Source organism: Xenia sp. Carnegie-2017, unplaced genomic scaffold (assembly GCF_021976095.1).
Source record: "Xenia sp. Carnegie-2017 unplaced genomic scaffold, XeniaSp_v1 HiC_scaffold_3, whole genome shotgun sequence".
Lineage (NCBI taxonomy): Eukaryota > Metazoa > Cnidaria > Anthozoa > Malacalcyonacea > Xeniidae > Xenia > Xenia sp. Carnegie-2017.
This window is the reverse complement of record NW_025813493.1, coordinates 6,189,437-6,207,361: the sequence shown is the minus strand read 5'-3', so window position 1 is coordinate 6,207,361 and position 17,925 is coordinate 6,189,437. Positions and strand designations below refer to the sequence as shown.

The following is a 17,925-nucleotide window of genomic DNA, read 5'->3' as shown; positions in this document are numbered from 1 at the left end:
AACAGACACAAACAGTATCAAAGATTTTGCTAAACTAGCTATTGCTATTACAACATCAACAATGCTAGTTAAATATGCTCAGGATAAGAAATGGGTTCCTGAAAATCCATTTAAATCTGTATAAATATATATGACAAGTGTTGTTACTAGTGGGGTTGGAACAGTTTTTGGGTCTATTGTGAATGGTCTTGGTTTTAGCCTAGCTTCATTTTTATTTCATAAACTTGATAAAAACGGTTATGCTGATGAAATGAAAAGATACCACGATTCTTTAGTAAAACTACAAAAGGCTAAAGAGGCATTCTATGAAAATGAAGTCAAGCAGCATGATAAAATTCAACAGCTAAGACAAGAACTTCAATATGCTGATGATGATATAGAATTGACAAACAAAGCTCTAAATGCGCTTAGAAAAGTAAAAACAATACATTACAATGGGGTAACATTTCATAGAGAACCACAACTAAATGACTTTTACAAAGAATCTAAGAATATGAAAAATTATCAATCTGGTACAATGGTTGGAATTGGCATCGTATTCGCTTATTTATTATATAAAATTACTTAAAAAATAAAATATATAGTATTAGTATATGTATTGTAATAAATTGATTCATAAAGAGTTAGAAGAGTTTTTTGGTTACGTAAATTGTTGCTTTTGTGATAAAAAGATATGTGATAATTATATTAATATATCTGCTAAGGTATACTTATGTTGCGAAAATCAAGAAATTATTTCTGATAATAAAATGAATGTTTGTATACACTGCGGTACTGTTTTTGGATATAAAATAGTTAATGAATGGATACCAGAGATTTGGAAATGTCAACGATCAGTTCATTCAAGGAAAAAATGGTTTTATAATAAAATTAGATTGTTTGTGGCTTCTGAATATGTTGATAAATTGACACATGATTTTATAAAAGTTGTTAGTACTATGATTAAACATAAGTTGATACAGAAAAAGAATATTAGCATGTATGCGTATTACATCATACGTTTAGTTAATAGGAGGGGTATACCATTAAAACACCATGTTAAAGATATGAAAAATAGTAAGACAAAGAGGATTTTTGATGATAGGTTATTTGGTCAAGTATATAAAATCCTTGAGTGGGATAAAGACATCAACTGTACTTATTATAACAACTGGGCCCAGTTAAAGAAATAAAACATTTATGATTATATATGAATCTTAAAGATCTATTAAAAAAGATTAGAAATTTTATTCTATGTTGTAAAAAAACTAGTTCTAATATAGAAGGTGTTTTGAAGGATTTTGAAAAAACATTGTATAAAACAAAAGATAATTTAAACGCACCTTAAAAAAAAAATATATATATAGCGATTATATATAATGGTGAAAGTTATAAAAAACAAAGATGTATATAAATTTAAAGGACATGAAATTAATTTAGATTTATTAGATGAAATTATGAAAGATAAAAACATGTATAATAAATCATTAAAGTACGAACTTTATTATAAAGACGATATTGATAGATATATAACTAAAGATTATGAATTGAATACAAATGAATGGTTATCTTTTTCAAATAATAAATATAATATAGAAAATATAACAAAAATTTTACATATTATATGTGCAATGAATATTGATTATGAACCGATTATACTAAATATATTTAAACCATCTAATAAAGGTACTATGAGTAGTTATTTTTATAAACCACGGTTTACACATATAACTGAAGCTCTGTTTAATAAATATCATGGATGGGATGATTGTTATTTTAAGTATGAAATCAACAATATAGATACAGATGTTTATGTTATAAAATTTGATTTATATGAATATTGTAATTATTCAAGTGCTAATAGAATTATTAAAATTTGTCTCAAACGCATTAAATAACTATTTAAAAAATAAAATATATAGTATTAGTATATATGTGTTCAGATAAACCAATACGAGGAAGACCAAAAATTTATACTAAAGAACAAATCAAACAACATAGGACATTATATATGCTCTCAAAACCATGGCATTGTGATTTATGCAATAAAACATATAGTTTAGCATATAAAACTTTACATCTTAAAACTAGAAAACATTTAATAAATTCAAAAAATTAAAAATAATAAAGTTTTTACAAAAATTTAGGTGCGTTTAACAAAAAAATTTAAATAGATAGTAATTATATATGATAGAAAATAGAAAAAACTTAAAAGACTTAAAGACAAAAGATGATATTAATAACATTGAAATGAGTAATAATAAAATATCATTATGTCATTTCGGGCCTGGGTGGGTTTTTGACTTTTTAGACCATTATTTATTATGTAAATTTGATTTATATATACTAGTTGATGCTTTACCGACAAAATTATTACATTACCCACCTGATTCTACAGGATATAAAAAATGTAAAGATTTTGAAACATTTAAACATACCTTAATATCTGAAGCAATTGAATATGGTGTAAAATTAGTTGAACATAATAAAAATTTAAGGTTATTGAGATTTAAAACTGATAATCAAAAAAAAGAACTATTGTATTATTATGATACTACTGTACAAGAAAGTTTAGATGATCCTGTTATTCGTGCACAATTAAATCAGTGTATATGGTTACATATGAAAGGTTTCAATCCTTATTATGAATATGGTTTAATGCCAAATATGTTACCAAATTTATTACATAAAAAATCTGAATTAAAAGAATATTTAAAAAAATAAAACTAAAAATGTTAAATAGATTAATTTAATTTTTTTATAAAAAGTTTTAAATATAGATTTATTTCTATAATTAAAATTAGTGCGTTTAAAAAAATAAAATAAAATATATAGTATATATATGAATAGAGATTATTTAAATCGAAAGGTACTTAAAGACAAACCTATATTATATAATATGCATAAGATGAATAAAGATAAAACAAAACATAAAGTACTTAAAGACATGAGTATTTTATATAGTATGCCTAATATGAAAAAAGATGAACTTCAAAAGTTGACTAAAGACGATTTAATTAATTTAATATTAAATCAAAAGCCGTGGGTTGAAGTTAATAATACTTCAATTTCCAAACCAGTACAAAAAGTACTATCACAATCCAATATCAAACAAATGACTGTATCTCAGTTAAAAGTTATTGCTAAAGAAAAAAAGGTTAAAGGTTATTATAAACTTAGAAAAAACGAATTAATCAAAGTATTGACACCCGTCCCAAAACCAAGAAAGAGTGTAAAAGAGATGGTTAAAGAGTATGAGAACAATACACAGATGTTATCAGATAAAAATAAAAAACCGATACCAACACAAAGAGTTAAAATAAGAGAAACAAACAATGCTCTTAAAGGTTATACAAAGTCATATGAAATAAATATTATTAACAATATAGATCCATTAAAACAAATGCAAAGCACAAGAAAGTATCTTACATATTATATTAAAGAATTATTAACAACAATTAAAGGATTAAAATTTATTGAAACGCTTAAGGTAACATTTGAAAAATTTAAAATAAAATATAACGGTAATGTTGATCATTCAACAAAAACAGCTTATTTCAACAGTCAAGCTTTAACAATTACAAATAATGAAAATGTTACTGAATCACTACAAATTTCAAAACAAAATATATTAAATAAGATTGATAAGTTCACTCAAGAAGGTTCTGGATGGCGTATTCGTTTTATAGATAATCATCATCTTAATGTTGTTAAATACAAGCCATTACAAGGATCTTCATACATTAATTTACCACAAGAACTTAAAAATAGTAAAAAAGGATTAATTAATATAAAAAATAGAGATAATGAACGCTTTAGATGGTGCCATATTAGACATATTAACCCACAAAATAAATACCCACAAAGGATTAAAAAATCTGATAAGGAATATATTAACAAATTAGACTACTCTGGGATTGAATTTCCAGTGACTGTTAAACAATATAATAAAATAGAAAAGCAAAACAAAATTAACATTAACGTTTTTGGATATGAAGATAAAAAACCATACCCCATTTATATATCAAAAGAAAAATTTGAAGATCATATGGAACTACTATTAATAACTGATAATGAAAACACACATTATATTCTAATAAAAAATTTTAATGCATTTATGTATAATCATACAAAGCATAAGGAAAGGAAACACTTTTGTATGCGTTGTCTTCAATGTTTTAGTTCTGAAAAAATATTAAATAACCATATAGAAAACTGTATATTAATAAATGGTATACAATCAATAAAAATGCCTGATAAAAATAATAACATACTGAAATTCAACAACTATCATAAGCAACAACCAGTATCATTTGTTATTTATGTAGATTTTGAAAGTATTTTAGAAAAGATATCTAATTGTAATCAAAATAATAAAAAATCATATACAGAAGCCTATCAGAAACATACAGACTGTGGCTATGGATATAAAGTTGTTTGTTGTTATGATAATAAATTCACAAAACCAATTAAACTATATAGAGGTGAAAAGGCTGTTTACAAATTTATGGAAGCTATGTTAAAAGAAGTTAAATATTGTAAAAATATTATGAAAAACCACTTTAATAAACCATTAAAAATGACCTCTGATGATGAAGAAGAATTTAAAAAAGCTGATGAATGTCATATCTGTAACAAAAAATACACTAAGAAAGATATTCGAGTTCAAGACCATTGTCATATCACTGGTAAATACAGAGGCTCAGCACATCAAGATTGCAATTTAAAACTTAGAATAGACTCTGATAAATTAAAGATCCCAGTAATATTTCACAATCTACGTGGATATGATAGTCACTTCATAATGCAAGAAATCGGAGCTATTGTTAAGAAGCATACATACAAAAACAAAAAAGGAGAAGAAATTGAAATGAATATAAATGCTAAACCTAATAACATGGAAAAATATATGGCTTTCATGCTAGGTAACCATTTAACATTTCTTGATAGTTTTCAATTTATGAGCTCTAGTCTTGAAAAGCTTGTTAGTAATTTACCTAAAGAATCATTTAAATATACCTCTAATCAGTTTAAAGGTGAAAAACTTAATTTAATGACTAAAAAAGGTATATACCCATATGATTATATGGATAGCTTTGAAAAATTTTATGAGGGGTTACCTTCAAAAAAAGACTTTTATAGTATTCTTACTGATGAGAATATATCAGATGAACAATACAATCATGCTCAAAATGTTTGGAATACATTCAATCTCAAAAACATGGGTGATTACCACGATTTGTATTTAAAATCAGACGTTTTGTTATTAGCTGATGTATTTGAAAACTTTCGAAAAACATGTCTTGAATACTATAACTTAGACCCATGTCATTATTTCACGAGTCCGGGATTAAGCTGGGATGCTATGTTGAAGATGACAGATATTAAATTAGAATTAATGACTGATATTGACATGTTTCAATTCATCGAAAAGGGTATGAGAGGAGGTGTTTCTTACATTTCTAACCGATATGGTAAGGCTAATAACAAGTATATGGAAACATTTGATAAGAATAAACCCTCAAAATATATAATGTATCTTGATGCAAACAATTTATATGGATGGGCTATGTCACAATACCTACCAACTGGTGGTTTCAAATGGTTAACTAATAAACAGATTAACAACATAAATTTAGCCACATATAAAGAAGATAATAAAAAAGGTCTAATTTTAGAAGTTGATTTAGAATACCCTGAAGAACTACATAATTTACATAACGATTATCCACTAGCACCCGAAAAAATTAAGGTCACTAGCAACATGCTGTCAAAATATTGTAAGACAATTGCTTCTAATTACAATATATCAACAGGTTTAGTTTCAAAATTAATACCTACTTTAAAAAATAAAGATAAGTATGTGCTGCATTATAGAAATCTTCAACTATACTTAGATCTCGGGTTAAAATTAAAAAAAGTACATAGAGTACTTGAATTTAATCAATCTCCATGGTTGAAAAAATACATAGACTTTAACACTCAAAAAAGAACTAATGCAAAAAATTCTTTTGAAAAAGACTTCTTCAAACTCATGAATAACAGTGTTTTTGGTAAGACAATGGAAAACTTACGAAAAAGAGTAGATGTTAGACTAGTAACTAATAAAAATAAATTATTAAAATTAGTTTCAAAACCTACTTATGTAAGTAGTAAAATTTTTAACGAGAACCTTGTAGCTGTGCATAAGATCAAAGAAACACTAACCCTTAACAGACCTGCATATGTAGGTATGTGTATTTTAGATTTAAGTAAAACTTTGATATATGATTTCCATTACAACTATATCAAGAAGAAATACGATGATAAAGCTAAATTATTATTCACTGATACCGATTCTCTCTGTTATGAAATAGAAACTGAAGATGCTTATAAAGATTTTTGGGCTGATAAAGATAAATTTGATTTTAGTGATTACCCAGAAAATTCACAATATCATGATAAGACGAATAAAAAAGTCATTGGTAAATTTAAAGACGAAGCCGCTGGAATAGTAGTTAAAGAATTTGTTGGTTTAAGAAGCAAGATGTATAGTTATATTAAAGATAATAATAAAGGAGATAAAAAAGCTAAAGGAATTAAAAAAAATATTATTAAAAACAAAATAAAACATGAAGACTATAAACAAACACTATTTGAAAAGAAACAAATACATCATACAATGAAAACTATTAGAAGTGTAAACCACCAACTTAGTAGTTATGAAATTAATAAAGTATCATTAAGTTGTTTTGATGATAAACGGTACATATTAGCTAATGGATGTAAAAGTTATGCTTATGGTCATTATCTTATCAATTCAAATAACTAAATATTAACAAACAGTTATAATGTGTAGTAAGCATGTAGCGCGGGGTCTCTGTTAGATTAAAATCATACATACCTGCTCCTCATGTTTGACTACATATCACATAACTGTATGTAACAAGTAATTAATACAAAAGCGATATACAAAAAGATTCAAAATCCTGAAACAATTAGTAAAAACACTTTTAACAAAAATTATATAAAACATTGTTAACCATGTACATGTGACACGCACTTGACAGACAAATTAAAAAAACATATAGATTCCATATTTTTGTAAAGAGCATCTATGACATTGTTGCGCTCAAAATTTCAGGCTTAGTTGCCTGAAATTCTTCGCCCCTAACAACGATTTAAAAAGATGCTTTATTAACACTTGATTATTAAAGAATATTTCTACCACGCGCTGAGTTTTAAGACCATTGTTAAAGGCCACTAGTCTGCCAAATATACCACGTAGACTATAAAGCGCGCTGCTACTGATATTTATAAAACATTGTATTATTATACATGCGCTGATGAAATGTGCTATCTACATTAAACAACCATTGTTAAAAACATGCACTAAGACACGCGCCCCCGCTAAAAACCAGCTATCGCTGATACTGATATTTTAATAACACTTGATTATTAACACTTGATTATTAAAGACGGTTTTTTGAAGAGCATTTTTTAAGCCTCTGTTATTCTCGAATATTCTTCGAATATTCATCGAATGTACGGGGGAACCCCGAATTTTCACTTCGTAAAAATTTTCCCCACCTGGGTTCCAGAAGTCTCGGGCATCCCATTCCCCTGCTCAATTTTAGCTACGCTAAAATCTGCGCTGCCGGATGCCCTCCGAAACGATGCTTTCTTAACATTTGTTTGTAAAGACCGTTTGTAAAATTTAAACGCACCTATATATTTCAAAAACATATAGATTCCATATTTTAAACGATAGATTGTAACCTTGAGATTTTTACCCCTTTGAAACAATGACTATTTTTTACACAGCTTTTTTACATGACCTTTTGCTGAGGGACGCCTTTTGAACCATGGTCTTATTTTGCGTTGTTATTAAAGATAGTTTTTACCCCCCTTTGAAACAATGACTATTTTTTACACAGCTTTTTTACATGACCTTTTGCTGAGGGACGCCTTTTGAACCATGGTCTTATTTTGCGCTGTTATTAAAGATAGTTTTTACCCACGGTTAAAAGTAGTATAGTACATGGGGCGTATGGGATAACAAAAAGTGAACTTTTTGTGATCCCCTACCCACATGTACTATACTACTAGTGGGTAAGTGTTTTTTAAGATGATGGGCCTGTTAATTTTATTTCATGTATGATTCTAGGTCAAGAGAAGATTTGCCAACATAATAGGATCAGCCATGTTTAATAACCTCAATTTCTACAATACTACCAAGTAAGCTTACATGCACCCGCAGAAAATTATTGAAGTTAATTACTAAGAAATATGGATTTAATCAAACTTGTGTAGCTGCCCATAACTGAAGTATCTTATTTCATAGATGAGTATGACAACAACAGCAGCAATGAAGAATAGTCAACTAGTAGCAAAGTGGTTGATCTTGATAGTTGTCCTGCTGAGGAGGTTTTGGACCCAATGATCTTAGTGGTGACTCAGACTCAGAGAGTGATCTTGGTGCTGAACAAAGTTATGAGACTGAGACAGAAGAGATAATCACATCTAGTGATACATGGATGTTGACTCTGAATCAGAGTAGCCAAGAACATTTAAAAGGTAACAATTTTTGGATGAGAACTGTAATTTATCAATCACCATTACAATGTTAAAATAGTGGTGATTGTTAAATAAATCAAAGTTAAACAAAACTAGTGTGCCAGTATGTAATTGTATTTATTGATAGCTACTATTGCATTTCATACAGCACATGGGATTGTTATGCATTTCATTGAGTACGTACTTCTCTCACCAGGGTGTATGTAAGACTTATCTGATAGTGTAAAAGAAAGATGTAAGGAAATTACTAAAATTAAATGAAAAGCTTAAAAGTGTTTTTGAAATTTTGTGTAGGAAAAACTGTATCCTGCATTGGTGATCTACTTGAAAAAATACCAAGACATTTTGATAGAGAAAGAGATGGCCTGTAAACAGCCTATTGCAATTCCTGGAGATGGAAGACACGATTCCATTACATAGTGCTAAATATTGTGCATATACAACATTCTGTTGTACAGTACCTCAAATCATTAGTTTTTCTCTTTTGCAGGTACATTTCTTTGAATTATGTGATTTTCTTCTTCAAAATTATTTACCTATTTGCTATTTTGTAGAGAAATGAAGTTGGAAATAGCACTGGTATGGAGTTTGAGGGATTTAAAAGATCAATGGATTTTCTTAAATCTCGCAATATTCCAATCTCCATGTTAATCACTGACAGGCACACACAAATTGCCAAACATATGAGAGAGAATTGTCCAAGTATTACCCTCTACTTTGACCTTTGGCATTTGACAAAAAGTAATGATTTTTTTTTTAGTTAACGAAACAGTACTTTATAAAGCAAAAATTGAACATATAGCTAGTATACAATTTACTACTTTTACTGGCATCAACAATTGAAGTGTTTATCTAAAACATATTTTATATTTCATCTTAGAAGTGACCAAAGTCCTGACCAAACTTGCAGCATGTGCTTGATGTGAGTCTTTCTCAAGCTGTATAAGACCTTATTCCAACCATTTGTACTGGAGTGCTACATCAACATCCTCTGGTAATGGAAATGTGATTGTGGCTAAGTATCTTTCCTTGGTCATGTCAAAAACCAACACAATGGATTTTCAGACCCTTTATTTGACAAATGTGCTCAGGATTCCAACATAAAACCATGCAATTGGCTAAATGAAGATAAAAAATCTTAAACAATTCTTGTTGCTATTAAAAAGAAATATTCTGTGTGTAATAATCTCTTATTCATTGCCTTGTCTTTAAATTCTATATCATACAATAAGATGTTTGCAGCTTTAACTGGAGTTTCCCAGGTTAAAGTGCATTATTCAAAATTTAAAAATGGTGAAGCTGTTGTAAGAAATGCAAAAGTTGCTCAGGATTTTGGTAAGGTTATTTAATACATTTCTCCTACTGCCTGATATCATGTGTTAAATGCCATAATAGTCAAAGCCATAATAAAAATGATTATTATAAAATAAAATTTTGAATAATTTGCACATTGCTCCTCCAGGGTATGTTGAAGATATATATCAAGTGTTGTGCTCTGCACTCATTGATGAGGAAACATTGAGAAAAGCCAAAGTTGATCTATTACGAATGACTGCATTGCCAATGAATTCCATGTTGGACAAGCAATCAAAAAGTGAACCTATCTCAAAAAAAGCAAGAAGACAAAGCATGCCAGCTGTACATGTTCCCCCAACCAAGCCAGGTTTTACAAAAATTCATTTTTTGCTTTGAGTGAATTTGAATCTTGTTTTTGGAACTGACTCACTTTATTGTTTCATATAGCTGAAGTATCACCTGTCCAAGAAAAAATCACTGATCAGAGAAATGAGAGGGCAGCACCTTGATGCACTGTGTGCAAGAATTGGATGAAAGGCCATAAAAATATAATTAACTGTCCAAAAAACCAAAAGTAACCACTTTTTTAGGAGCTGGTGGTATGAGCCCAGTTAGTTGGGATTCAGTGAAGTGTGAAATGACTGCATGGAAAGAATAAAAAGAAAAGGAATTGTAATTTTGTACGTTTTGAAAAACAAGAATAAGTGTGAATTGAAGATGCAATACATCAAGAGTAGCTAAAATCATTCCACACTTCACTGAATCCATACTAGCTGGGTTCATGCACACAACACCTACAATAATATATAATGTTATGTTATTTTACAAATTGTCCTCTTCATATCCTGAAAAGTGTTCATTTTTTTTAAATTAAAAGTTATCTCGAAGAATGCAATGTACCATTCTTGTAAATTGTCTATATGCAACAACTTGAAAAAACCGGGAAAGGCATAATGCACAAGGTCCATCAAAACAGTCAGGAGTCCATAAAATACAAATTTTGCAAGTGTGCATTCATAGATAATCCAGACACAAGCACTTAACTGTTAATTCTAACAAACCTTTGCTCCAAGAATCCTTTACGTTATCTAACTGCATCTCATCTTTGGTAAAGATTGGCATCTAAATTTAATGCCCATCGATTGAGGTAAATAGCATCAAATCCTGGATGGTCTGTGATGCATTTTGGCTGTCTTCCTAATTCGGATACCACTATATGATCTTGCATTTCAATCATACAATTGGTAATTTCGTGGCAACATCTACATTCTTTTGGATTAACCAAGAGAGGAACACGGCAGTTACCACAATTGCACCTAAGAAAGTTATCTGTCAAAAGCTTCAGCAACAATAATTAAATTTTCCAACTTTTCTTACCAAGAATCAAGAGGAACTCATTTTGCACTCTGCGTTCGAGCTCTTCTGTTTGGCGTCTTTCTTCTTCTGTCTCTCTATTATACTTTTCTAACCACTCATCACCAGCAAGTGGTTCGTTTTCATGATCATACGCTGCAACTTGGCCGTACTCAAAATCGCCATCGGTGTTTCGGAGCACATTTGATGACGATTGTTCTTCGTCTTCTAAATCGAATTCCCGCCTGCTCAATTCAATATTTTCCGCTGTTGTTGCTGTACTCGACTCAGAATCGGATGTCGACATGTTTCGTACAATTTTTATATTAATTTCAAAGCAATATATAAAGAATTGTTATTTCACACTGTGTTGTTTTGTATGCAGCGCATTCATACGTTCCTTAAATTACGTCACAAACCTCTCGACTTAAGTCCCCTCAGAGGCGCGGAAATTTCTCAAAAGCATGCTAATTCAAACTGCAAAAAAAACCTGCCTTTTTACGAAATTTTCTTCGAAATCATATTTTCCATAGTCTAAACTTTAAAAGTTCAACGAATTTGGAAAGGCTGTATGTGCACTTTAAATGTTCATCACACTTTAAACAGTCATTAGCATTATCATGTGAAAAAATACGAAAAAAGTATGGCAATCTGCTCTTCATTTCAAAGAACGAAAAATATATATTTGAGTGTAGTTTTTAATGATGAAGATCAAAAACTCCAAGAAATATCATATATTGATAATGTAGTAAGACAAAGTTTGAGTCAATGGCATATATAGTGCGACAGCAGTACGATAAATTAATGCTTTTTACGTATTGAAAAAGATTTCAAGAGGAAACTCCAAAAGTTACAGTCTCGCTGCAGTCTTTGTGGAGCAATTTAATGGCGTGTTTATGTTAACACGTTTAATTATTGCTAATAGGAATATCAACATGTTATATTATTGTGAATGTAGATCGTCCAGGTTAGTGTGGTCCTGAGAAGGACTGTTGGTGTTGATGTTGACTGACGTTTCGACAAACTTAGCGGTAGTCAGCTTTAGAGTTATTGCTGTATTCATATGTCTGGTTCATACGTCATCGTATTATGTGTACAGGAAAAGTGTGAGTGTCAACCGAGTATTGTCTTCGTGGTTAGTCTAGAGTAATGCAAAACATATGTATGGTATCTATTTCCCTAAACCATTTATGCAACTCGTGATAGTTAAAAAAATTTCTGCAAGATCTTCCATTTCTTCATTTGTTGAAAGAAGTTTCATAAATTTACTTAACGAATGTACGTACTATCATAGTCATTCATCTATATCTTATGATTTTTAAAACAACTTTAGGCAATAAACCAAATCCATGAACGGTTTTTCTGGGGCATCATTCGTCAATAGATAAGATGTATGAGTTTTTAAGATTTAAGATTTATAAGATTTAAGAGATTTAAGATTTAAGAGTACATGATAATTTGTTAAAAGAGCATCAACAGGACTTAACTATCATTCTGCTTATTGTATCCTCAGCATGTGTATGTGGCTGCAAAGGTTTGCTAAGTTTCAGAACGCTTTTTCAGAAGAATCGAAACTTCTACTTCCTTTATTTGGTTAAAAATATTGCACAAAGCAAAAGGTCATCAAAAGATCGATAAAAGATTGATAACCGTTGTTGCTAGCAAAACTGAAATCAATTCGTTGCTTTCCTAGCATCAGTTGAGTGAGTTGATGGCAATGAATGTGTGAAGTTGGGCTTAATTCTTTGGCATTAAATATTAACTGAGGAGGTATATAAGGAAATATTTCACTCAAAATAAGCGATTGAAGAAAAAGGGGTTTCTGTTCACAATACAAACGATTCGTTGATTTATGGTTTCGTTGTTGGTATGTACGTCGTATTGTAGACCTTAAAGCTAAATTAAAATAAAAAATGCTCCAATTTCGAGTTTATCACACCTATGTAGTGTGGAAGATAGTTTAATGAAATCTTTAAAAATATCTGGATTGTTTTACCTACAACATCTTTGTCCAGTCACTCAAAAATATTCCACGTTTTCCAAGTCATTAAAATTACTTTATTTCTCATAGAAATTTGATTAATTAAAATTCAGTGATGTTTGCAAAAAAGCGCTCGTTCCAGGCACTTGTATACAAATAAATTCCATCTAGCCCATCGATTGGTTGAATTTTATTCTTTGTAATTGTATTACCAATGATGTCCGTATAGAAGTATTTTAAATTTCAAATTAGCGGCCAAAATTTATTTTGTCTCAGCTAGGATCTGCCACTTGTTCATTATTCCGTTCAAATCGAAGACAAACAGTGCTACGTACAAGTTCTTCAAACTTTTCTGTTGTCCACTTCTCCTTAAGGTTAAAACGACATTTAATTTCAACTAAATGATGAAAGTTGCTGCACCAGTTACGTTATGTTGGGTCATGGCCTTGTGCGTGTATTTGGCTGAATGTAATGAGGAAATTCAAGATGAAACTGTACGTATTCAATGCTAACAATAGTAGGTTATGGTGTGTTTTTCAATTTGCAAATCATAAACGGAATAACAGTCAACTAAGTTTATAACTTCAAAACTAAAGTGTCTTGATTGTTAAAATTCGTATAAGTGTGCACGTATTCTTCTTTAAAATAAAATACACTACATCATTTGTTTATGTGTTGGCTTTAAGACATTGACTAGTTGTAGAAATTTTTGTTATCTCGTAGAAGTACTACAAATGCAATCATTTCTTGCAATACGCTGGATTGAAATTTAAAATAATTGGTAAAAATCGTAAGAGATGCACCACTGGGAGATGGGTGTTGTCGTTTACAGCTTTCGATTCTCAATGTATTTTTTACAGTACTATAACTTTTCACGATACACTATGCTTCATTAATAAAACTATTTCAAGTTTGAAATCATTGTAATATTATAGAGTGCTATTCTGCTCTAATTAATTCAACGCCTTTAGAAATGTTACAAATTTGGGCAACCGTCTCAGCACAAACAATCAACGTCATAAAAGGCCCCCGCCAATTTAACTAGCATACTTCCGCCTAAAATTAGGAGCATGCTTGTTCCTTTCAGCAATATACTTGAATGAGGAAGATAACAACATCGATAATTGTAACGAATATTTGGATTCTTGCATGCAAAATAAATCCAACTTTTTAAATATATACTGAGAAGAATTGTATACATGAATCAGAAACGGATATACCAAAGTGTAATTTACATAATTCAAACCACAAAAGCTTTTTAGGTGAATAATTGCCTTAATCGCATCAGTTATTTCAAAACGCAAAACGCAAGCATTAAACACAAATGCCATCGTCCTATTCGTCTGGATGAGACTCTGCTCATAGAATCAGACTACCAAAATATATTACACTGGACTCTGCAATATTATTAACAAAAGCTTGTTGAAACTGCAAATTGTCTAGTAGATATTGTATATTACAATAAAAAAAGTTCTTTGTAATACATATAATTCATAAATTGCTAAATATTTCAACAAAAACACGCACAAAATTTCTTCAACATTTACAAATTTTTGTTTTATACGGTGCCTAGATCTGCTATTGTCCGTTATGTGATAGTCCTCCGACTTCAATCAAATATTTATGTTTAAATATCTCGTAAAACCACTATCGAGCTGCTGCAGACAAAAGGAACTATAAGGAAGTCAACCACCGAGAAAGGAATCAAATATGTAAATATTATAAATTGTAAGGCAGTTTAATTCTCCTCCAAAATATTTAGTGAACAAACATAATTACATTTTTGTGAAAACAACAAATATTAAATTATGTAATCACACAACACGTATAACAAACAATTTGTATAAGTTAAACGAATGCATTATTATAATCACTAATTCATCTAACTTTAAATAAACATGTATGTTTTGCACTCATTTTACTCGTAACCGTTAATGTTCATCATTATAAAGTATCATAAAATCTAGGTCTTTGTATGCCGTAACAAGCTGTCAAGCTGCACAATTGGGAATGGTAAAATAATGCATGATTACCGTAAATGTTGCTATTGAATATCCTCAATGACTTGCATTGCGCTTATATGTTATTGCAATATACATTAGAATTTTGCAAATACTTTAATAATATTTTCAGGTGTATAATAAAGATAAATGCTTTAAATTGTCTCTTAAAATATTCATGTGATCTTTATATTGTAATTCATTACTGCTATCCTGACACGGTTAGCAGGTCGAAACAAAGTACATCATAAATAATTGACTATTCGGAAAAAATATGCAAATTTAGTGTGGATTCGAGACAAGCGGAGTTCAACTGTTGCGAAAAACTTTCAGGTTGTTAAAAAGCTACCACGAGCATGGACCTTCTTTTTCGTTATTTGTAAAATCTTATCAGCAAAAAATCTTAAAAAAGTCTTAAGCTTCAGCACAGAGAAAACGAAACTAAATTCAGACAGTCATTTACACATTATTTTCATGCGTTACCAGAGAATGCGAGAGCCCAGAGCTATTTCAAAGAAGCTAAATTCATGCACATCTTGTTGTGCTGCACCTGGAATTCCTGGTGCACCTGGAAATCCTGGTGTCCATGGGGTCCCAGGCACCAGAGGCTCCGATGGAAGAGATGGGAGGCCAGGAATCAGAGGACCATCTGGGGCGAAGGGTGACAAAGGAATCCAAGGTAGTCTGGGAAGGACTGGTGCAAAGGGTAAGAAAGGTGATTCTGGTAAAGTAGGTGCTCCAGGAAATAATATTGAATCCAACTGGAAGCAATGCACATGGAAGAAGGAGGATAATCTAGATAATGGACTTATAAAGGTAAATACTTGTATCATTATTAAAAAAACAGTTGAACATTTAGTAAACAATGAAGACCCTTGAAAATATAATTTTTATTCTATATAATTTTAATTTTGCTTCTCTCTTAGCTAGCCTACCTATTTACTTTTATCTAAAGCAAAACCAAATAATCATTTATGTAAATGTGAGCCCACAATAACTAAAAGTGTATGAAATCGAAAGAGAAATTATTGCACAAAAAGTGTGCTAATTTGCCATAGTTTAAGTTGCTTTGCTTTATTATTTGTTATGGTTTATGTTGTTTTCTTTTAAGAGTTAAACTGTGTTGTATTTGTTCTTGTATATACGTAGATGTTTTAATAATGTGATTGAAGAATTTTAGAAGTGAACAAAAATTTAATAAAGACTTTACTTATGGAGTATGTCATACTAGTGTAATATAAATCCATCGGTTAAATTCCTGTCGAGAACGTTAAATGAAAAATATAGCCGTTTACAGCTTTGACGCGCCGTCCCCAAAAGATCATTGAGTTCATAGAGTATTTATGTATCAAGCGTAAAAAGCGTACAAAAAAGCAACGTGAAATGAGAATAATGTCAGTATCAAAAATTATTAGAAATTAGAGGACTAGAAAAATTCACAGCTTGTTGTTTTTATATTTTAATTGCAAAAAAAGTTGTAATTTAGCTGGCTATTTCTACGACGAGTTTTTATGGCTTGCATTAATCGTTAAAAAGTTACACAAATTTACTGTTAAAACGTTATTTAACTTACGTTCTCTAGTCGCTACGAACGTTTAGATGAAATGAGAACTTTCTGTAAAACCCGTCATCTCGCACGTCAAACAGAATCCCCAGCATTTCACTCAACACGATGTATTTCATTACTGGGAGTGCTTCAGTAGTTGAACTTCACGCATGCGTGCTTACAATGTACATAACTATTTCTGCTTGCTTGATGTATTCTAGATATGCAGTTTTAAGAAAAAACGTGACAATACTTATCTTCGTGTGTTCTACGCCGGCAACCTCCGTATTTACAACTGCGACGGGTGTTGCAAGCGATGGTATTTTAAATTCAATGGAAAAGAATGTAATCCTACAATTGAAGGTGTTTATTACATATGGAAAGGTAGAGGTACACAGAATATCCATCGTCATCGTCAGATAGAGGGATATTGTGGCTACATCGATAAGGGTACTATTAATGTTGGTTTCTATGTCGGTAATTGTCACGGATATTCCAATGCAGATGCCTACAGTGGATGGAATTCAGTCTCTCGAATTGTGATCCAAGAAGTTCAGCCCCCTCAGAGTTGAATCAATACAAAACTGACGACTGAACTTTTATTGCTCAAATTTTTGCATTTTTATGTTTTATGGTATTTAAAGCTTAACGTTCAGAAGCTGTTATCTTAACTGTTTTAGCTAATGTTACAAACCTTCAGTCCTTTCATGCATGCTCGATTCCTTATATCTTGAAAAAGCAACAAAAATGTTTTTCAGTGTATCAAGAATTTGTGCAATTATTTTTGTTGTTCATTGCCATTGTTGTTCATTGACTACATCAAACTTTCTTGAACACATTTGTCTACACCTTTTATATGTACTCTATAATACTAATGTCCAAATCAACATTATCCTCTACTGTCCTTATCATCTACTATATCCTTCTCTGCTTCTTGTAACCTTATTAATCCTGTTGAATATCTCTATCATTACTTCTGTGTGATATCACTTGATAAAACATGTAATCTGTCTTTTTTTTGAGGTAATATTCATTTCTCTATATCTAGCGCATTTTTCCACCTCTCTTTAGGGGTATGTATACCTGCTTCTTACAATTATTTTTCTATGTTTGTGTCCTCGGTTCGAAATTTGTTCATTATCTTCTTATTAGTAATCTACAAGTCTACCGAGTACTACATCTACCTCAATTCTTGATTTCTTCTTATTGTCTAA

At 30.4% G+C, this 17,925-nt stretch overlaps 1 protein-coding gene and 1 long non-coding RNA gene across 3 annotated transcripts in view; one reads left to right on the top strand and one right to left on the bottom strand.

The window, feature by feature from the left end:
* LOC124454482 (collagen triple helix repeat-containing protein 1-like) overlaps positions 1–17,492 on the top strand; it is a 40,930-nt gene extending 23,438 nt beyond the window's left edge. The window contains exons 1-3 of one of the 2 annotated variants that reach the window (XM_047005287.1): positions 13,450–13,659; positions 15,652–15,981; positions 16,933–17,492. In XM_047005287.1, coding sequence (XP_046861243.1) covers positions 13,567–13,659; positions 15,652–15,981; positions 16,933–17,283 — 774 coding nt within the window. In that variant the 5' untranslated portion in view covers positions 13,450–13,566 and the 3' untranslated portion in view covers positions 17,284–17,492. Of the gene's footprint in view, positions 1–13,449; positions 13,660–15,651; positions 15,982–16,932 lie in introns of those variants that run through there. The other variant, XM_047005288.1, reaches the window with a different exon arrangement.
* Positions 9,344–11,593, bottom strand: LOC124454485. Its single transcript, XR_006951468.1, has 3 exons — positions 11,209–11,593; positions 10,893–11,147; positions 9,344–10,290 (listed from the first exon to the last, which is right to left on the bottom strand). It is a non-coding gene; the product is annotated as an uncharacterized LOC124454485 (long non-coding RNA).
* Positions 17,493–17,925: the final 433 nt, after the last annotated feature.